This window comes from Thunnus maccoyii, chromosome 4 (assembly GCF_910596095.1).
Source record: "Thunnus maccoyii chromosome 4, fThuMac1.1, whole genome shotgun sequence".
NCBI lineage: Eukaryota > Metazoa > Chordata > Actinopteri > Scombriformes > Scombridae > Thunnus > Thunnus maccoyii.
The window spans coordinates 16,530,491-16,552,349 of NC_056536.1; the positions used below are offsets into that span (position 1 = coordinate 16,530,491).

Below are 21,859 nucleotides of genomic sequence, written 5' to 3' on the forward strand. Positions count from 1 at the left end.
TTTATTAGTGTATTTATATATTAACAAATACATCATGTTTGGCAGGCTGCTTTAAAGTTATGGGATATCTCCTGTTTCTGCAACTTTGTTGTCGCATAAACTTTCTGCAACGTTGTCCCCTGAATGCAACTCCACATTTCACTGTCCACAACTTTATTGTTCTCTCAGCAGCGGACAGCGAGGAACAACAGTCTGACGCTGCTGCCTTTGAAATGGCGTTGGTGCATTTAAGTACGCCGTCATTTGTAGTTATTGTGCTCGTTTAGGTCGCTTCAGGTCCTAATTTTCAGATCCAGTGGTGATTTTTGAGCCTGGCCTTTATATTTGGGCAATACTGACTTGTTAAACAAAAAATGTGGTGAAGCAAATTGTTAATAATTTACGTTGCATAATAAGGCCGCAGCTGCCCCCGAGCTTGCGTAGGGATTACAGCGGCTTTTGAAAGCTTGGCCCTGCTGCAGCTACATTTCGGTGAGTTGCTAAATATCACTTTAGAGAGCTGTATCGTTCAAACAACGCTTCTTTGTTTTGACTGAAATTGGTTAGCTAATTCACACGTTTGTAGGGTTTCTTTCACCGCAGCTAGTTTGCTTTTTTGTATCATTTTAAATTAACATATTGGCAACTGTTTAGGTTAGCTACATCGTTGGCTAATGTTAGCTTGTTGGCTAAAAACGTTAGCGCTTTGATAGCAAAACAACGTTCAGTGTGTTTACAAATAACGAGTTAACGTTACGAACTACCAGTTGGCTATTGTTAACAACTGGTTAACAGACGCAAAATCTTTTTTTTTTTTTTTAATCTGGGAAGGACGTAACGGTACGCTAGCTATTAACTCTCCAACTTTACATTTGAAATAAATAGTTAGATACTTAAGGAAAAAATGTTACGCTACTGAAACGAAACATTAGTTAACCGTTAACGTTACTCTGAGCGTATATCTCCGGTTGTTGGAGTAACTGTTTAAACGATGAAGACAGGAGCAGGTTGCAACATCTAGTGTGTGAAGTGTTTCTCAGCTTGCGTTATTGTCGTGTCTCATGGTCAGCTATTAACAAGTTTTGTTCTTTTCATTTGTCTCAACAGGTTTCCTGATGAATCCCGGTGGGCATGTGTATCTGTAACAGGAATCTCTCAATGAAGCGACAGACTTACAGTGCATACAGTATAGTAATATTGCCCTTACTACATCATTATTAGAGCCTACAGTTTGTTAAATTGTCCGTCCCATCTGAATTAGATTTTGACATCTTCACACTAGTAGCTGTTGATAGCTTGTTCACCCACCCACACACTCTCTCTGCCTCAATATGGCATCGGTGCCAGTGTACTGCTTGTGTCGCCTCCCATATGATGTGACACGCTTCATGATTGAGTGTGACATTTGTCAAGACTGGTTCCATGGCAGGTAGGTCATTTTCACATTTAACACTGTTGATCATATTGTTGTCCACATGCAATGAGATTCAACTATTCTGATTGATTCTGTATGAATTATGATGTGGTTATATCATAGTTCAAATATTCCTGTGTGTGTGGTTTTTGTTTCTATTGGACTCATCACAGTTCATTCAGCTATCCATTCAGTGCGTTCGTCGTCTGATATAATTATGTGCTCTGTGTAGCTGTGTTGGAGTAGAGGAGGACAAAGCAGCTGAGATTGACCTGTATCACTGCCCCAACTGTCAGGTCACCCATGGGCCATCTGTCAGTAAGTTACCATTCCTTAAGTATACCTTTCTGAAATTGTAGTGTCTTTATCGGTTCACATACACACAGTTGTGCAACTGTTGATCTTTGTTTTCTGTCTCTCCTTTATTCTCAGTGCGCAAACGCCGTGGAGGCAATAAGCAGACAGACGGAGGTGGTGTTGGAGGAAGAGATCCAAGTCAGCCTGTTAAGACCGGCAGCCCACAGTTTGTCAGGGAGCTACGGAGTCGCACCTTTCCAAAGTAAGTTTCTCTCCACTGTCCGGCAAAGGAAAAGACAAAGATTTATTACTCAAAAGTTTAGAGATAAAACTGATTTCCATTAAAGGAAAATTCTGTTATATTTCAACCTGGCGTATTTCCCATAAATGTGACCATTGTGACTCTATGGGTGCTGCAAACTTTGCACTCGCCACTTCTGTTATAGAGATTTGGGGAAATGAGGACTTGCATAAAGCAGCATCAATTGGAGCAATCTGTGTGAGCGTCCCTCAACTTTCCAAATCAACATGATGCGTTACATGAATCGTTTCAAATGCTTGTCTCTCAGTCCAATTGGAAGTAAACATAAAGCAGTCACCCGGAATGGCCATTATGTCTAACTGCATAGGGATCTACATTCAGGGAAACTTGCACACTGTGTACAAGAGTGAGGCTGTGGATCGCTGTCCATTTAGCATGTGTTCCTGCTAGACTAGTAGTAATAAACAAGATGAAATGGTTGGTGCATTCACATTTCAGAATTGCAAGAATAAAATAAAAGGACAAAATACGCACCGTGCAGTTTTTATTGACTACTGCTGGATTATAAAGTGACACTCTAGTTGTTATAGCTCTGTATATTAACCCAAATGCTAGTATCGAGGGATCATTATCCAACACAATTGTGACTTTTTATCTCAGCTACAGTTGTCATTTCGGATTATAGTGAGTCAAGGACAATATATAACAATTCTCTAGTGGGTCAAACATATTACAGTCCCTTATATAAATTCCCTTTTTCTTACTGTATGGAGTTATGACAGTTTTGTCGAGCTGGCCTCAGTCTTTTCTTCCAGTTGATTTTGGAGCGGTGAAACACAGTCTCCCTGACGGCAGTGTTGATCAGCATTGCAAATTCATATGCTGTAGTTGCACAGTTGGAATCACTCTCATCCGTTTACATGTCTAGATTTTCCAAGTTTTCCAAAGTCAACCTCACATATGTAAACAAAAGGACGTGCATAGATGAATATGCAAGGTGTTTATGTTGGCCGACAAGTTGCCCCAGATGCAGATCCCTTCCCTTTCAGTTGGACCCTGAGACAAGTGTTTGAAATTATTCATGTAAAAATGATGTTTATTTGGAAAGCTGCGGGAGGCTCGCACAGCTTGCCCCGATTAATGCCGTTTTGCGTGAGTCCTCGTTTTCCTGAATTTCTACAACAGAGATGACGAGTGCAAAGTCAGCATGACCCATAGAGTTACAATGCCCTCGTTAATGGGAAATACACCAAATTAAAATATACCTGAATTTTCCTTGAAATGATGTGCTGGTTGTACATGTACATCATATATTGTCTCAACAACTAAGTGAAGTGTGAACATTTTTGTTGCAATTGTTTGCATCATATTATTGTAGTGTTGATCTAGTATTGATGTTACTGTGCTTACTCCATGTAATCCAGTAATTTTGCCAAGACTAGCAAAAATGTTTTTCTTTACATCCTCTGACGATTGCCGATATTTTTGGCTGGTTAGAGAGTCTGTGCTTTGTTGTAACAAATTTGTAAAGAGTTTTTTGTTTTTTTAATATATGTACTTTATGTATTCACAATCAAAACCTGTGCATATGTCTGTCTGTGTTTCTTTGACAGTGCGGATGAAGTCTTGCTAAAGCCGTCTGGGGCCCAGCTGACAGTGGAGTTTCTTGAAGAGCATTCATTCAGTGTTCCTGTCATGGTGCTGAGGCGGGATGGTTTAGGCATGACCCTGCCCCCTTCATCATTCTGCGTCAGTGATGTAGAACACTACATCGGTAAATTTCATACACCTGTAGGATTAAATTTAGATATATAGATCTATACTGTTCTTTAAGAATTTTAAGCTAATGTGTATTTGGGAAATTCAGATTTGTTCTGTGTCTCTGTTGTGTTTGGCATGACTAATTCATGTAGGCTTTTCTCAAACAAGTCCATTTTGTTCTAACTGTAGGTTCAGACAAAGAGATTGATGTGATTGACGTGTCTCGCCAATGTGATCTGAAGATGCGGTTGGGAGACTTTGTTGAATACTACAACAGCCCCAACAGGGACAGAGTGCTGAATGTCATCAGCCTGGAGTTCTCTGAGACCAGGTACACAAAGAGAATCACCTCACTGAATTAACAGTTCATCATTATTTAGGGCTGGGTTTAAAAATGGATTCAAATTGATATTCATTTAAATTTTCCAATATCGATTCATAAAATCAGAGATCAATCTTTTGATACATGCCTTTTCCCTTGGATTTTAAATCTGAAATGAATCCAGACATCTGCCTTTAGGCTTGGTGGCGCCTTCAGTGGAGCAGTTCTCGCCATGTTCAACGAGATCTTATGCAAGATATTGCACAAGATTTCATTGTGCAAGATTTTGTGGCCAGATCTTGTTGAAGATGGCAGGAGCTGCTCCACTGAAAGCACCACCAAACCTGTTGCACAAAAGCTTTGTGAGATAATCACAGCAAAGTATGTTTCCTGAGGTATTAGTGATGTTTACATTACAGTAGGTATGTTTGTAGCCACCGTATTTACACTTGCTACCTGGTGATTCAATTTAAAATCTTACAGTGCACTAAAGAAAGCACTAATTTGGTCACTCAATACTCACTGACTATAGAGTTGCACTATATTGTGTTGACCGCTGTAGTGTGTTGATGTTAAATAAAAGGTACATTATTGTAACTGCTTTGGGGTAAATTCTTAATTTAAACATTATTATTTTAATAATGCACCAGGTAGAGGGTTTCTTGTACAATTCACAGCATTAGTTCTCTGAGAATCTATTTCATATCCAAGCAAAATTGGTATTCGTAATTCGTAATTTGGTAATATCGGGAATCAAATCGAAACGGGATCTTGTGAATCAGAACTGAATCGATTTGGGAAACCCAAATCAATACCCAGCCCTAGTTATTACAATTCAGTGTCGTGTTACTTGAGCTTCATGTTATTTCTCTTTCAAATTCAGTTGATCTAATAAATTAGTGTTAATACATACAAACTTGATTGTATAAGGGAAGTTGTGTTATTACAGATGTTTTGAAGACTAAAGACAAGTGTTGGACTTGTTTTAGGCTCTCAAACTTGGTGGAGACTCCAAAGATTGTGAGGAAACTGTCGTGGGTGGAAAACCTCTGGCCTGAAGAGTCTGTGTTTGAACGACCCAATGTGCAGAAGTATTGTCTAATGGGAGTGAAGGATAGCTACACAGACTTCCACATTGACTTTGGAGGTACCTCAGTATGGTACCATGTTCTGAGGGTGAGAGGAAAAAGTTTCTGTTACACTGACAGCGAAACACTGACATTTCTGTTTCTTGCAGAGATTGTTAGATCACACCATACATAAATATTTTTTGTGTAAATCCTAATTCTGAATTTGATTCAGTTTTTCTCTTAAAAAATAAACTGCTATCATTTTAAGAACTTCTCTCTTTAATGTCTAATGTCAGGGTGAGAAAATCTTCTACCTAGTTTCCCCCACCCCAGCCAACCTGGCACTTTTTGAGCGGTGGAGCTCCTCATCCAGCCAGAACGAGATGTTCTTTGGAGACCAGGTCGATATGTGTTACAAGTGCTCTGTCAAACAAGGAAACACCTTGTTCATACCAACAGGTAAGCTGTAATATATGGATTTGCTCTGCTAGTTGCATGTGAAATTGTTAAAGCACATAGTTGTGGTAGTTCTTAAGTCATAATCAAACAATGGTTACATTTTTGTCATGTGTTTGTCTTCCAGGGTGGATTCATGCTGTGCTGACTCCAGTGGACTGTCTGGCCTTTGGAGGAAACTTTTTGCATAGTCTTAACATCGACATGCAGCTTCGGTTAGTTGACTCATGCCTGTTTCCAAACTAAGTACATGCTCTCGTTATAGCCTTTTTATACTGAGGTATTCTTTAATGTTATGAATGTTTGAATACATGTAGGTACTTTACATCTCCACTAGTCTAAAAAAGCAAGACAAAGAGGTAGGAGTGAGAGAAATGAAAGTGAAACCTAACTTAACTTTCTAAATGCGGTTACATGCTAAAAGCAGAAAATCAACCAATAAAAAACAAAAAAAAAACAAAAACACTTGGCAGATCCTTATTACATTACAGACAGACATTTGTCCCACTTGTGTTTTCTGCCACATATTATACTGTAATTTGTATAGTCTTCATGACTCTTCAGACATGGTGGAAACTCAAACATGAATGTTCTCCTGGAACTTTAAGTCAAAAACAGCTATTGCTATACCCTTTTCCATGTTTAATTAACATTTTATGTCTGACTTTTCACGTGCTGTGTTGATATTTTTAGGGCATATGAAATAGAGAAGAGATTAAGCACTGCAGACTTGTTCAGATTTCCCAACTTTGAGACTGTGTGCTGGTATGTTGGAAAGCATCTTCTTGATACCTTTAGAGGTAAGGAATTTCAAATAATATAAATCAATTTCATAATGTCTATATGTGAGCTACTTGAGCGGCCTGTGTTAACTAGCATTATTAACCTTATGCAATTCTGTCTCACAGGTTTGAGAGAAAACCGCAGACACCCTGCCACATACCTGGTTCACGGAGCGAAGGCCCTGAACAACGCCTTCCGCAGCTGGACCCGTAAAGAGGTAGCCAAAATCTTATTCCATGACTTAATCTTTGTGTACATTCACCTGTCGTCACTTCACTCTTTGTTCCATTACTTTGTCCATTTTTCTCCATAAGAAATTATGACATTGGCATGCTGGAATTTGTTTGATTCTGCGCAATACAGTACAAGCTCATATAAACAGGGTGGAATAGTAGAATATTTTTAAGATTATTACAGAAAAATGAGGAAAAACGGTAATTTACAGGACATTTTTAATCTCGAAAGAAAACACACTTTTTTTCCATAAACAAGAAATAAAATGCATAACACACTATAATATTGTTATACACATAATTTTGTAAAATTGTAATATTGTGTGATTTGATTGATTGTTATCTCATCACACTCAGGCTTTAGCAGAACATGAAGTGGAGATTCCAGAAACCATCAATACCCAGACGCTAGTGAAGGACCTGGCCAAGGAGATTCGTCTGGTTGAGGTAGAAGATTGCTCAAAGTTTGCACATTTTTACTATTGAATGAAGGGTTTGTTGCATCAGCTGAAAATATGTTTTATTTTTGTATTGTTACCTTTTGTCATTTTTTTTCTGGTTACTGGCTAAAGGTTACACTCCCTCTGTTCATAGGACATCTTTCAGCAAAACATTGGCCGTACCGGACCCCAGTTTCCTGGTTCGCCACTCTCTAAACCTCCCCTGACCACCTCTCAAAATTCAGGACGTCCCCCTGGAAAAAAGAAAGGTCCCAAACCCAAGGAGGTGATAGGGGGTCTTGGGCCCCCGGGAAACAAGAAGAAGAATCAGAAGGGTCTACTCAAAGCAGAAGCAGGAGAACTTGACCTCCTTGAGATCCACACCAAACATACACTCAAGAAATTTCAACCTGGCAAGTCCAAAAACAAGAACAAGGTATTTGGTTTGCAGACATCAGTGACAATAAGAATAATTATCCAGAATTTTTCGTGTCTAAATGTTTCATCTTCATACTTGCGTGAAACTCTTATCTCCTCTGTCTTCCCAGTTGGAGCTGCCATTAGAAGAGTTTGAAGGGAAGTTAAATAAAAGCAAACTCAAACTTGTGCTGACCAATGGAAAAATCCAAGGGTAAGCTTTGACTTCCTGTTACTTTTGTGATGTTATGGTCCTACCAATTGCTGGTGTTCATACCTGCTGTTTCTCTGTCTTCAGCAAGAAGGAAGGCAACAATAATGGTGCAGGAAGTGCTGGAAACTTCAAACATCTTGCCATGGAGGGATCCAGTCTCTCTGACTTGGAGTCCGAGGATGAGCTGCAAATTGACGAGACCCCTCCTCCACGACGCAAGCTTGCAGGATCTAGCAAGAAGAAGAAACTAAGCGGTGAGATTTCAACCTCAAACAAGAGTATTATGAATGTAGCCGGCCTTGTATGGACTTGTGTTCATTTGATTTATTTACCCAGTCAGCTAAGTCTATGAGACATCAGTAAAGCTGGTTGAATGCTTGGGCTGTCGGCTAAATGTAGCACCTAATATGCTGTAGTTGATAGTATGGTTTCTAAGCCACTTTGCACTGTGTGAAAATGTGCCTTCAGGTCTTCCTAGGAAGCTGCCCAGAGCTAAACCCTGCTCTGACCCCAATCGCATCAGGGAGCCAGGAGAGGTAGACTTTGACATTGAGGTGAGATTATTATGGATACACCAATCAGGTTTTCGGGAGCCAATGTTGAATGTCATCTTTAAGCAGTCGGCCATCTCGTAGCCAGTTTAAGTCAGTAAGGAACTTAATTCACACATGCAGGATACATCTTACAAGAGCTCATTATCGTTACTACATCATGTCTTTGCGTTCAGTTTTGTTATGTTTGCCACAACGTACATAACAGGTTCTACTACAAAGTTTAGAATCAAACTGGTCACAGCTCATCACAAAAAGTGTTTGTTACAGTGTTGTTGCTTGCTTACATTCACTTTCTGTTCCCCTGCTGAAACCAGATAACCGTGGCTGCTTTATCAAACTAATTTTTGAAATACTAATTTCCCCACAGCAATACATATTATAACATTCAACATTTCAGTTCTATCAAGCCAGACTTATCATAGTGTAATGTGCAGACTTGTTGCACAACATGAATCACCAGTCACTGATGATATCGCCAGTTTAACTTTGGTATTTTGGAACAGCAAGCCTATCTAACATAGTCACTCATGTTGTTTTGTGATAACTGCTTTCTCATTGCAACAGCTACACAGTAGAATATGTTTTTCATTGTGGAAACATAAGTTCTGCTATTTATGTAAATAAATAACAGCTTGAGACTTTTGATCAGAGATTGCCTAATTAACTATCAGTGCTGAAGCAGTGAAATGTAACAGGAATCATGTGTTATATACACAAAATATTTTTCCTATCAGTTTGTTACATGTGTCATGCATCATACACCAGAAGTTTGTTTTACAGCACTGGTTCAGTAGTAACAGTATCATGTTTGTGCATGTGGCTTCAGGAGGATTACACCACAGATGAAGAAGCACTGGCCGCTCATGGAGTGAAGGGTGGTGCGGGCGGCATTCTGGACTTATTGAAGGCCAGCAAGCAAGTGGCAGGCTTGGACTCTGCAGCACTCAGGTTAGATTTTTTTAATCACTGGTGATTCTTATTATTTATTATCTCAAAATCAAGAAGAGTCTGTTATGGTATTTTAAATCCATGAGGTTTGAAGTTATGTTTTGTTTTAAACAGTGGAAAGAAGAAATGTCTCACTGCTGTTTAGAATCCAATAACCTTTGAAACTTGCACAGTCTACATATTTGCAATGTCTCCGGCTCTACACAGTGTTAAAGAGGTTATTTTTAAGATGATGAGTGATTACTCAACTCTGTCCTTTTCACAGTGAGGAAGCCCCAGCCTCTCCCAGTACTCGTGATGCCATCCAGGGTATGCTGTCCATGGCTAACCCCCCTTCCTCGTCCTCATCTTCCTCCTCCTCATCTCCCTTATCTATCTCTGGAGGCCTGACAGAGGGATTAGGGGCCGTCAAGGAGAAGGGTGGCAGGGCTGTATGGGTGACTGGAGGGGTCAAAAAGACTGGAAGTCCTGAGAAGAAACCTGTCATCCAGCGGCCTGGAAAACGGCCAATTAAGCGGCCAGCCCGTCACCTCAGTGATGAAGAGAGTCCAGATGAACAAGAGACTCTGGGAACCTGTTTTAAAGATTCAGACTATGGTGAGCAATACATATGATTTCCATCTGCTGCTGTACAAATCATGTTTATAGCTTTATCATTCAACCCAACGTTTAATGATTGTAATCAAATTTTTGTTTAAGTTTACCCGTCCTTGGAGTCTGATGAGGAGGACCATGCTAACAAGGCTAAGATGAAGCGGAAGAAAAACTGGGATGACACACCTTGGAGCCCGAAAGGTACCTGTCTTAAAAATAGCAGTAAGACACATGAAATTACCTTTTTAGCTTTCTGATGGCTGTTCTCTTAATCATTTATTTTCATTTACAGCTAGGGTGATGCCCACCCTTCCCAAACAGGAGCGACCAGCCAGAGAAGGAGCTAGAGTTGCATCTGTAGAAACTGGCCTTGCAGCAGCTGCCGCCAAATTGGCACAACAAGTGAGTTGGGAAACAAAGTATAGATTGAATTATTTGGTCTTGGAATATATGATCAGCGAATACTGCGGAGTAGAAGCATATTTTACTCTCAATAAAAGATAATGACTCTTGTTTATTCTTTTGGTTATGATTCAGGAGCAGCAAAAACCTGCTAAAAGGAAGTACACCAAAAAGCAGCGTCCTCCTGCTCCTGTAGCTACTCCTCCCCCTGTTCAGACTGAGCCAGCTCCACCCTCCCCACCACCTGCTCCAGAGTCTGCACCAGACTTCAGTCCAGACAGGAGGATGGATTACTACTCTGCCAGTCTGCTGGACCATGAATACACGGCGGGACCAGGACCTTTTGGCCCCGGAGGCCCTAGAGGCAGCGGAGCCATGGCCCCCGGCGTATTCCTCACTTCACGCCGACCTTCCCTGTCTCCGCAAAACAGCAGCTCTCACTCTGGTGCTTCCCCTGCAGGGCCAGCCAGCCAAGGCATAACAGGAGTTGGTCAAGGTAAGCATAAACTAAAAACATTGACAGCATAATTTAATATCAGTGTGACAGCACATTTCCTAATGTATTTTCCCCTGTCACTTCCATTTAGGGAAACGTCCAAAGAAAGGACTTGCAACAGCAAAACAGAGACTTGGAAAAATTCTGAAAATTCACCGCAACGGCAAACTTCTCTTGTGAGAGATGTTGGAAATGTGGCTGAAGACTGAAGTGGGAATGAAGAAAAAGGCTTTTTGTTAAAGTAGGTCTGAAGGAGGTAGAGATAGTAATCTATATTTTATACTCTAGATAAAGTTGTTTACTGTTTTCACCTGTTATTGAATCTCGCTATATCTTGCCCTACACCAATTACTCTGCCTAATTAGCAGCCTGTTTTGGCACTGCACTCCACCCATATCTGCATACAGGTTTTTTCAAAAGCACATCTGTGACTTCAACAAATTACTGTAATGTGCTTGATAAACACTTAAAGTGGTAATTAACTTTTAATAATATATTACTATTTGACATTGGCAATGGGATATGGTGGTAAACATTTTAAAGTGAGAGGTGGACATTGATTTAACTAACTAGATTGACTAGCATAGAAAAAAATTGTCAAAGTCTAATGGCTCCTTTTTTGTTTAGGCTATTTTTGGTGGCTGTATTTATGAAAAGACATTGTACTGTCCATCGTGAATTTTAAAAGGGAAAGAATAAGACATTTATCAGGTAAAATGTAATCCCAAACACAGGCACACAGACGCACACAGTCATGCAGTAGTAGTATTGTATTTAGTTGTTTTTTTTTAACCTAATTTTTACCTCATAGAACAAATTCTTGTGTGGTTTGATGATTACAAGACATAAATCTTTACACACAATAAACAGTTTTGCAAAAATCCAGATTATGCTCAAGGTCAGCACCCAGTATGCCACGTTGTATTCATTCTTTTTGAGGAATTTGTCACTGGTGTTTGTATATCTCCTCCAATATACTGTAGCTCTACACATGAAAAGTGCTAAACTGATGCCACGAGTAACATTGTGCGATTATATTTATTCTGATCATATTTATTTAACAAGGCAGCATTTTGTCATCTCTTAGCCTGTTTTAACTTAGTATATTCTTACCACCTCATTTTTTTTGGGAAGTTCATACTTCTTGGTCCCTTCTTTAATTTTCAACCACTCAAGATCAAAAGGGTTAAAAAAAATGTATCAATTGCTTTGTTAGATTTCTTTTTTTAAAAATTTCAGTTGTCATTGTAAATATTTGTAATATTTGTAATTTATATAGCTACATTGGAAGAGCGGAAAAACATTGTGAGATGAAGAGACTAGTTTCCTGCAGGTTGCAATAATTTGTGCCCTAAGTGTCGGCAGCGTTCTGGGCAGATCTAGACACAAGTTTTCTTTCCACAGAATGTACCAGTGACAAAATGTTGGCAGAAGTGTAGATTTAACTGTGTCAAAACGTTGTGAAGTTGCAGGATATAAATTGATATGTAAATATATGTTGTAATTTAAGTTCTTTTATAGTTCAAAAACTTTCTTAACATAACTTGTACATGATACATTGCTGTATTTGGAAAATATCTGAAATAGTTCTTTTTTTATATTTGTACGCAGTAATTGTCATGCTTTGTTTTTCATGTTGTCTTGTCAGTGTAATATTGGAAGTGTGCTGGAAAAAAACTGCCCTCGTTTAATTTCCTCCATTTAGTTATATATTAATTATTGTTGATATTCACTCTTGTGTTGGTGTGTACTGTGTGTTTTAAACATGACATGTTTAAATACGATCTGGAACAGATAAAATATACCTTGGGCAAATTTCTTTTTTCATTGAATTTATTTGAGGACCACCAAATCACCAAAAGTGTGATTTTTGTGGGCCAAATGAAATGTTTTGTGTTCACTATGCTTCAGTCTACCAGAGTACTCAGTTTTCATTACATTTACTTTCCAGTCTTTCTTTACTGGAAAGTCATGAAGATACAACAAGGAAAATTGTGTTGTGTTAAACACATTTACACGTAATGATTTCTTCCAATGAAAGTATAATTTTACACTTTGTAGTAAATACAATTTAGATCCTAATAAGCTACGTTAGATGTTACTTTTGAATGATAAGTGGTTACTACAGTTTTCCTCAGGTTTCTTTTTTGTTTTTTTGTATGAATTATTGTATTGTTGTTTTCACATCTAAACATTATTTCCATTGCTCGATTTCAAATACAACTTTTCCCATTCAAATAGGGGTTAAATGCATTTGTTATTAAAATGTCCACTCTTTATTTTCAATTTGTCAGTGAGTTTGAATACAGTTTCATATTAAACTGAATTAAAAATATATTTTTCATAAAGCTTGGAGAATTCTGCCCTGTGCTTTCGTGTGCACATCTAATCACAAAGTTCAGCCTGGAAATACCAGTAAAAGGGCGGTATGCCCTCTTCTAGATGAAAACGCACATGCATTGTTATGTTTTTTATAACAATTACAAGGGAGTGCCCCGGGTAAACGCAGCAGCAGGTATTCTCGCGAGATCCAAGCTGCCCTACCACTCGCTAGTGCAAGATGGAGAAGTAAATGTAACACGCATCCGAGGTAAGCAGAAAGACTTATTCCAGAGTATTGATATGGGTTTTAGTTAACTGTTACATACATGTGTCTTCCTTAACAACCACAATTGGTAATTCACACACGTTACCGGGCTCCGAGACCACACAACTAGTGTCTTTTTAAGGGTAAAGTATGCCTCTTCTGCTGTGTAAACCGCCATTTTTAATGTAGCTGATGGAGCATTGTGCGGGGCGCTCGCTGCTAGCTAGTTAGCTCGCGCGAAACCCGCAAACATACACGCACACGCACACACACACAGTGGACATGAGTTGGTGTGTGTGTATGTGTGTGCCTGTGTGCCTCTACACAGCTACAAGTCAAACCAGTATCTTCAGTCAATGGTCACTCACTTTACTTGGGAATGATGAGACAAATAACTGATGAGAGTTGACGTTAAAATGTGAATCAGACTGCAGATTTGACTTTTCGTAATCTGCTACCGTTAGCCGTTAAAGTAACTCCCTTTAGCCGTTAAAGTAACTGCCGTAGCCGTTAAAGTAACTGCCGTTAGCCTTAACTGCTAACGTTAGTGGATGTAGCTAACGTCACCTAACAAGCTTTTAACTTTGCTAACATTAGCGCTGCCATTGACTGGACGTTAGCCACCTATTCACGGCCACTGCTGTATTTTCTGATGGTCTGAGCAGTTCATAACGTCAATAAGTTAGCTAGTATTAATCTTAATGCTGCGTTGTTGTTGTTCTTTGATGGTAATTGTCCAGAGAAGTGTTGATAATTAAATACATTCAATTGTGTCAAATAAACTCAGAACCTTCTAACCCATGTCACATTTACAAGTCTCTGAAAGCAAGTATTGTTGCTTCTTAGTCAAAACAGCCCCAACTATTTTAATGTAAACTAAGCAAAGTGAATATGTGGTACCTGTTTGCATCCCCTTCTTGTCAGTGCTGTGCAGTTTGTTAGAGCCTGTGTGTGTGTCTTTGGTCCTAGTCATCCTCTCAATCAGCGGCCATAGGACCAGTGGAGTTGTTGATGAGAATGCTGTATACTGCCTTGATTTATTCATTTATGCTGAAAATATATGAGCATGTACCCCAAATTTGGGCTTTTGATATTTGTCTTTGGGCCCCTCAGTTAGTTGTATGTAATCATATACATGTTGTGATTTTAATTATAATAATTTAAGTGCTTGACAATTAAATGAAAGTGTCAGGATGCATGTTGCATCAAATGAAGCACTACTGACATTTGTGAGGTATTCATAAAAACATGTGGTGACATTTACAATTAATCTGATTGACCTAATCAAGGCATGTGTGGGCATAGCCACAAGCAAGTCTGAGTTGAGGAGGTTGGCTGCATGGCAGAAAAATCGGTTGAACTTCACAGTTTTGATTGGGAACGATGATATCATATTTTCAGTCCATACCTCTAATAAGAATGAATAACCACACCTCAAAGATACACATGCCCATGTGTCCAAACCAGATATCAAACAAGTTATGTCACTTTGTTTAAAGGATAATTTAATATTAAGTGTAGAATAGCAAAGGGCTAACAGAGAGACAAGTATACATACTCAAAGTGGGACGTAAAAAGAAATCATGTAGACTCAAAGGCTAGAGCAATAGAGATGGGATTTTAAAGTGTCAATGGCAGGGGAAGCCCAACACATACAGTATTGTTTCAGGTTTTAATTTCAACATCAGGAAAAGGGAAACCTTAAACAGTATGTGACTGATCACAAGATACAAAATGGTGCAGTTTTAACAGCAGTCTGATTCCCTGAATAACACACTGGAAAGCGTGATCACAGCATTTCTTAATCTAGTTGGGTATACTTGCTCTTTTTACCAGCTCTGTGTTGTATTTAAAATGTCAATCTGTCAGTTAGTGTTTTACAAATGATCAAGCTGCTTGAATTGTCTTATTCTGTCACATCTGATTGAATTGCGTTTTTTTTCTAAATCTTTACAGATAGTTTGAGGAAACTGCAAAGCAAGCCACGGATAAAAATGGTGGAGCTATTGAACCAAAGCAGTTTCTGGTATGTACTGCTAAACCATTTCCTACATTAACTGAAACTGTTGTGGTGAAACACATGAATACAATAATTTTCCATCGTTATTTGCTTGCAAGCCCATATCGTCCTACAAAATAAGTTCACATATACATGAGCCACACATAATAAACAATAACAACAAAAAGGGGGGGGGGGGATTCACTCAAAAGTCGTCAGATATTTTTGCCAGTGAAATGTAAACTAGCTTAAGTGCTCCACATTCAAATGAAAGATGGAATCGCTTCCCTAAATGGGCATTTCACCCTAAACAATGTACACTTATTTTCCTCTTCCCTGTAGACTTATCTATCCATCGAGATGGTTTTGGCGCGAATTACAGTAATTTGCATTTATCAACAATAGTTCACTTTAGCACAATAGGGCTCAGTGGCATGGTTTGTGCTTCTCATACCACCAGAAAATTACATTTGAAAAGGCACCAACTCTTAGAGCCTGACCACTATGATGTTTTTGAGGGTTGTATGTGATATCTGAGAGCAACAAAAAAAAAAATATCTGAAAGTGAAATTCCTTTTTTACACAAACACTTGTACATACATTTTTGGCAGTTATCCCAAAAAAAAACATATATGATTGATTAAAAGTTGTGACCAAATGCACTATAGAATAAGGAATTATATTGTACAGTTGAAAAATAATCTTGAATGGAAATCAAATCATTATAAATAAATATTTTAAAATTGAAAGTATGCGTCAAAATTTACATCAAGCATTTATGTACTGCAGTTTAGATTTGCACACCTGCCATTGTACTTATTGCACTATGTACTATTGTATTGAGTTTCATTGAGTTCCCACCCGTGTAAATGTAAATTTTGAATTTGCACACAAATGAAAATGAAAGAAAAATAATAAATAAAATAATTTCAGAAAATCTTTGAATATTGCCTAAAGAAGTCGTTGTAGAAAAAAAAGGTAGGTTTCAATTAAGATGGCATCTCTAAAAGGGACACAATATGTGTGGACAGGAAACATACTGTAAATTCGTTAGTGATTTTTTTTCTTTTTTTTTTTCTTTTTTTTTTTTTAAAGTACCACTGAGTTACATTGAATTGGGGTAAATTTAATTTCAAAATCTCCCATTCAAACCTGGGGAAATCACACCAAAATAATCTAATTAATAGATACTGTAGCACTGGGTAATAAGACAAGTGCAGTAAGTTTTCGTCTTGAGTGCTCTGCCAGCAGTGAAGAGGGCAGATTTGACATGATTACCACATACTTTGAGATATTATAAATGAGAGAGCAGCTTGTTTGACATTCCTGAACTTCCACTGCCCCAAAAAGTGAATACAGTGTTTCAGAAGCTTCAGTGAATCATATGATATACTGATGATTATGTCTCAGATTTGATGGAATTTAACAGCAATAGTAATGATGCTAATTGGTTACTAATTTAGAGCAATATGAGTGATATGGTCTACCAGATAAAACCGCTCCTTAAAATTGTAAACATGTAAAACATTGGGCTTGTGGGGTTTTTTTTTTAGATTTATTAGGCTGGCATTAGGAGAATGAGTAACTTGACTACTTGATTAATGTTTCTTGGGGTAGTTATTATTAGTCTGGAACACAATGTGTGGCTAACCTAAAACACCAAAACAATGATCTACAATCTACTGAACTATCTGAAGAATTATAAACAGCAAAGTTCACCACTGCTATCACTAGTGAGCTTTATTGAGCCGGCAAAATAACAAGGATTCATTAATAGCTGGTTTTGCCATAACAAAATGTGCTCCAGTTCTGGTAAATGTGTTCTTATAATATGGGCTTCAGTTTTAATGCATGTATCAAATACTGTAGCTGTGATGTGAAGTAAAATGTTAATGTATTATATTTTTGGTTCACTGTTCACAACCAGCTGCGTGTTTATTACTTGTGAAAATGCATTCTCCCATGTTGATGCTGATGCTGATAAGAGTTTGTGAAAATAATATTAAGGCTCTTGTATATTCATCATTAGTGTTTCTGGACGTTTGCTGTGGATGTTGTCAGGTGAAGACATGTATTGATCTTAAATGTTAAGGACCGCATAAAATGTTAACGTGATGCGCTTCACAGAGGGCCAATTTCCCTATGTGAATCTGCACTGCATCGATAAACAGTGGCCACTCATTCCCAGCCTTAACGTTATTCACTTTTTGCACACTACCCAGAGTCATGATGACTGTGCCAACAGCTAGTGCCTCTGTGCTATGGATGCACGCGCGGATACTCTGAAAAATAATACAACGGACGGATGAACACACTTCTTTACCGAGCCGGTAGCCGGTAGTCAGTTTGCCTGAACGAAAACTGAAAACACAAGTCGCAGTGTCACGTTAGACCGTCCGACAATGATTCAGCGAGTTATTATGCGTTTCTGCCTGCTACCCAACTAACGGCAGCTAGCTTGCTAGCTAACGCGTGCTACGACCGTGTAGCTTGAGGAACCGGGGTAAGAATCCAAGCCTCGGCAAAGTAACGTTACCTGCTTCCAGGTAATTGACACACATCCGTGTTGTTGTCGCTGGTCACCGAGTGGTGTTTGCAGTTTCGTTTTTACTTAGAGCGGGGACGGGGCAGGAGTAGGGCTTCTTTTGCGGCCTGCGCAGCCCCGACCTAAATTAGTCAGGAGTCAGGTCAGGACAGCATGGTGGACCTGTGAGATGGGGATTGACAGCTGTGACACAAATGGCTAATACTGCTTGATTTCTTTGGTTAGCCATATTTTAGATGTTTGCCGTTGACTACACACACGACTTGCTTTGACTTGGCTGACTTTTATAACGTCTGGTGGTATTCTTATGCTTTGAGGTGTTTCAACAGAGGATCGCTTGCTAACGTTACCGGTAGCTCACTGTTAGCTGGTCAGAGGCTAACATCAACTCCGCAGCAAACGTTATCGATCGATTTTTCGGTCCGTTGAGCTTCCCAGTGTGTCTTGTTTTGTCAGACGTGTTCCTAGCCAGTCACCAAACAAACCAGACTCGTTTGCGACTAGTAACGGCAGTCTAACATGTGTATAGTGACTTGTTAACATTAGGTAAATAACGTTATGCTGTTAGCATGGGTGACGTTAGCATGTTAGCTGGGTAGCTATAACTTTAACCTGTCAGCGTCAAGTACTTATGCTGATGATGGTAAAGCATAGTGAGGTTGCGATTTATTTTTATTGAGATATCACTTAAATCCCAAGTACATGAAAGGTTGACCACATATTTTAGGCCATGAAATAGAGCCTGACCGTCTTTAATTAGTTAACTCGATGTCGTATCTTTCTAGCTAGCCATTAGCTAATGCTCTGCCTCGGTCTGCTTTGTGATGAGCAGATATCGATAAATAACCTAAAAAAATTAATATCGTTATCATCTTTCTTACCAAAGATTATTATGTGTTTCTTATTATCGACAAAAGAATTTTCGGGAAAATATTAATATCTGTTGCCCTTGCGTATTAGTTGAGTGCTTTGTCAAAATTCAAGATTGATAACTGATGGTCTGTATTTGTGTATGTGGATTTACAGTACATCATGTACACATTTCCATATATATTATCAGGATGCAGTGTTATTAACTGGATGCTATCCAATTCATTTACAGCTTTACTTAAAGCATTCTTTTGATTTCAGTAAACCATCCTTTCTGGGGATTGAGCATCTAATAACTTATTGTACAGTTCTTAAAAACTCAGACTCATGTCTGTCCATCATGGAATAGGGACCCCTCCTCTGTTGCTCTTCTCGATGTTTCTTCCATTTTTTCCCCCTGTTTAAGGTTTTGTTTTTCGTTTTTTTAGGGAGTTTTTCTTTATTAAATCGAGGGTCTAAGGACAGAAGATGTTGTATTACTGTACTGATTGTAAAGCCCCTTGAGGCAAATTTGTGATATTGGGCTATACAAATAAAAATTTACTTGACTTGAGTTTGTATTATGGCATGTGGGACACTGTTGCTAGTTTGATTTTTCTTTTTTTACCATCATTTTGCAGGTAACGTGACTGGAACATGCTGTTAAGTGGGTATTGCCAAATTATTTTCTGTAAGTACATTTCAAGCTGAGTATGAGTTATTAAGTCTGTAATTGAATGTTTCATTGGTTTGAGAGTGTTAAGATGTTTTAAAATGCAACAATTGATTTATTGACAAATGCTAAATCTTGCTAGCTCTCTATCATAACACACTGAAATTCAATATCAGGTGTAGTTTTCTGATAGATATGGAAATTTCTCAATAGGAGCGACAAATAGAGATTATCGACAATGAAGGTCGACAGAAGCAAGTTAAAGAAAACCCCTACGGAAGCTGTGAGTATGCTTAATAATTCCTTTGTGATAATTTCTTTCTTCATTGGTGCTAAATTTCCATACAGCGGGGATACCTGGACTGAGCTTAACCATGACTAAATGTGACCATAGTGGGGGCACAGCCCAAGTGATTTTCTATATAACAGGAAGGCTTCATTAAAGTCTCATTGCTTACTTTGATGTGTTGGATGCTTGAGGATTGGACAAATGGCAATACATGCCTGTCATGTAGAGATGCACTGATGATCATTTTCTTGGCTGATTCTGATTTCTTTTTTTTCTTTTTTTCTTTTTTAAATCAGACTTGCTGATTCCAACTTTCTTTCTATGTTCATAATAAAACATTGTTCATATAAAACATGAACCATAAACACAGTATTTGGTTTTCTAACTACATGATGCACATTTAAGTTCATTGAAGTCAACTCAAAGTAAAACACTGATAAAATATTTGTCAGTGGTGCAGATACTTTCCCACAGTACTTTCCCACCCTAAGTTTCACCTGTAATATTTTGTATTTTCCTAAATATTATCTTTTTTTAGTGTAATCAAAAAGCACTTTACTTATATAGCAAATATTGATTCTCATGCCATTTTAATAGTGTTGTTTCACTCTGCTCTACTTATTTGGTCATCATATCTAGATTAATAATTATCAGCTGTATTAATTCAGATTTACTATTTTATATTTGTCCCTGCAGATTGAATCACACAGGATTCATGTCAGTGTGTCAGATAATGAGAAAGAGGTTAAGTCTCTGCTGCAGTTCATATCGTTTAGTTTAAATGTGTGTGTGTGTGGCTGTGATGTCACTGTCTGTACTGCTGTGTACAGGATGTAACCATCGTGTGACTATGTGCGGCACGTGTGTAAATTTGACTAGCAAAAAATCAGATGAGGCTGATCGGGCTGGTCATGGCTGATCAGCTGAAAACCAGCTGTTTTTGATTGTTGACCATTCGATCAGTGCATCTCTACTGTCATGTGCAACTCTTTATCTAACCATTTTAATGTGACAGCTTCTTTTACCATTTCTCTCATGCAAAATATGCTGACCAAAGGATCGATGAAAATCAAAAGTAGGAAGTTTCTAACCTTGGTGACATTGAGATATACTTCCTGTGGTGCTTCACAACAAATGTCTTAGTAATGGTAGCTTTTAACTAGCAGCAGGACATTTTCCAGCTTGCATAGCAGTAACATTCCTGAGATTATATTAAAGGAGAAAACTATAGGACTTCTATTTGTTAGAAGAGTAGGAACTTAAAAGTTGAATCAGTTTCCAAACCACAGAAGCTGTTACTTATTGAAGGACTAAAAGCTGAATGTTCTTTAACTCTAGTCACCTGTATCACAGCAAATGTTGAGCCAATCAACAAACAAGCTAATGTTATTGTAGTGACACATCTCTGGTGAGGGTGGAGACTGTCATGGTTTGGCCCTTGTCCCAAGCAGGACGAAAATATTGCAGGTCAGCATAGTTATCCCCTGCTGTGAGTTCACAGTGGAAATGCCAATTCTAATGACTTGGCATGTCATGTTGTTAAAGTATGTTTTACTCTGCCGGTAGAAAAGAGGCATAGGTGGTCCATGTGCTCTGCTTGGTTGTCTTTAACCCTGTTGTGCTTCTTCTGAACCCACAGCCTGCTGACTGCAGGATACTTATAGAGAAGCTCAAGGCATGCAGTGATGAGCAACTACTGGTTGAACTGCAACACATCAAGACCTGGAATATTGGCAAGGTAAGCCCTTAAGAAAAGATGGAGGAAGAGGCACCTCCTTCAGTCTTCCCTCAGTCTTTTCTTTTGGAACTGACAGGGTTCCCGCTGGTCATGGTTTGTTTGGAATATAATGGAAATAAGAGGTGTGTTCCAGGAATTTGACAGGCACTGGGGGGCATCTTGACTACATCTACACCAAGCTTTAATAAATTTTTAAAACACAGTTTTCATGGACACCTGCCTGTATAGAAATGTAAATAAAGGTTAATGACTGTTGCTGTGTGATTGGCTATATTCACATTTACATTAAGTAATCACAGGGAAAGTTAGAGACGCTTGAATTTTTAACTTAACTGTCACACAGTCCACTGACTGGACATGTTACTCATTATTCTGCTGAGTCTCAGCCCATTAAACTTACGTTCAGTCGCCTCCTGCTCAGTATAGCAGAATTTACACTTAAGTTCTCATTTGAATGTTTTTCTGTTCCTGTTTTCAGACAACAGAATGAGTATGAAATGGTGATTAAGTGGTGTCTCTTATATTCTACCAGCAGTC

General features: G+C 38.6%; 2 protein-coding genes and 1 long non-coding RNA gene across 15 annotated transcripts in view; 2 read left to right on the plus strand and 1 right to left on the minus strand.

Moving 5' to 3' along the window:
* The first annotated feature begins 174 nt into the window (after positions 1–174).
* On the plus strand, positions 175–12,990 carry phf8 (PHD finger protein 8). Its single transcript, XM_042408325.1, has 22 exons — positions 175–471; positions 1,087–1,408; positions 1,626–1,711; positions 1,826–1,952; positions 3,566–3,726; positions 3,903–4,044; positions 5,025–5,211; positions 5,402–5,564; positions 5,689–5,776; positions 6,255–6,361; positions 6,470–6,561; positions 6,935–7,024; positions 7,172–7,453; positions 7,566–7,648; positions 7,733–7,902; positions 8,117–8,202; positions 9,029–9,150; positions 9,416–9,747; positions 9,850–9,945; positions 10,037–10,146; positions 10,282–10,642; positions 10,734–12,990. Exons 2-22 carry the CDS (start codon positions 1,311–1,313, stop codon positions 10,820–10,822), a joined length of 3,072 nt encoding a protein of 1,023 aa, XP_042264259.1. The 5' UTR covers positions 175–471; positions 1,087–1,310; the 3' UTR covers positions 10,823–12,990.
* Positions 9,633–14,670, minus strand: LOC121895302. The gene is made up of 3 exons (XR_006095743.1): positions 14,130–14,670; positions 9,855–9,953; positions 9,633–9,724 (listed from the first exon to the last, which is right to left on the minus strand). It is a non-coding gene; the product is annotated as an uncharacterized LOC121895302 (long non-coding RNA).
* The window catches only part of huwe1 (HECT, UBA and WWE domain containing E3 ubiquitin protein ligase 1), a 44,407-nt gene continuing 35,682 nt past the window's right edge, over positions 13,135–21,859 (plus strand). For 10 of the 13 annotated variants that reach the window (XM_042408305.1, XM_042408310.1, XM_042408317.1 and 7 more), the window contains exons 1-5: positions 13,135–13,232; positions 15,186–15,255; positions 19,264–19,313; positions 19,509–19,578; positions 21,224–21,322. In XM_042408305.1, coding sequence (XP_042264239.1) covers positions 19,534–19,578; positions 21,224–21,322 — 144 coding nt within the window. In that variant the 5' untranslated portion in view covers positions 13,135–13,232; positions 15,186–15,255; positions 19,264–19,313; positions 19,509–19,533. Of the gene's footprint in view, positions 13,233–15,185; positions 15,256–17,440; positions 17,775–17,876; positions 17,994–19,263; positions 19,314–19,508; positions 19,579–21,223; positions 21,323–21,859 lie in introns of those variants that run through there. The other 3 variants (XM_042408307.1, XM_042408306.1, XM_042408308.1) reach the window with 3 other exon arrangements.

Coding starts and splice junctions, on each gene's coding strand:
- phf8 (XM_042408325.1), top strand. CDS start 1,311: ATGGCATCGGTGCCAGTGTACTGCTTGTGTCGCCTCCCATATGATGTG. Junction 7,903..8,116: donor CAAGAAGAAGAAACTAAGCG/GTGAGATTTCAA, acceptor ATGTGCCTTCAG/GTCTTCCTAGGAAGCTGCCC. Junction 10,643..10,733: donor CATAACAGGAGTTGGTCAAG/GTAAGCATAAAC, acceptor ACTTCCATTTAG/GGAAACGTCCAAAGAAAGGA.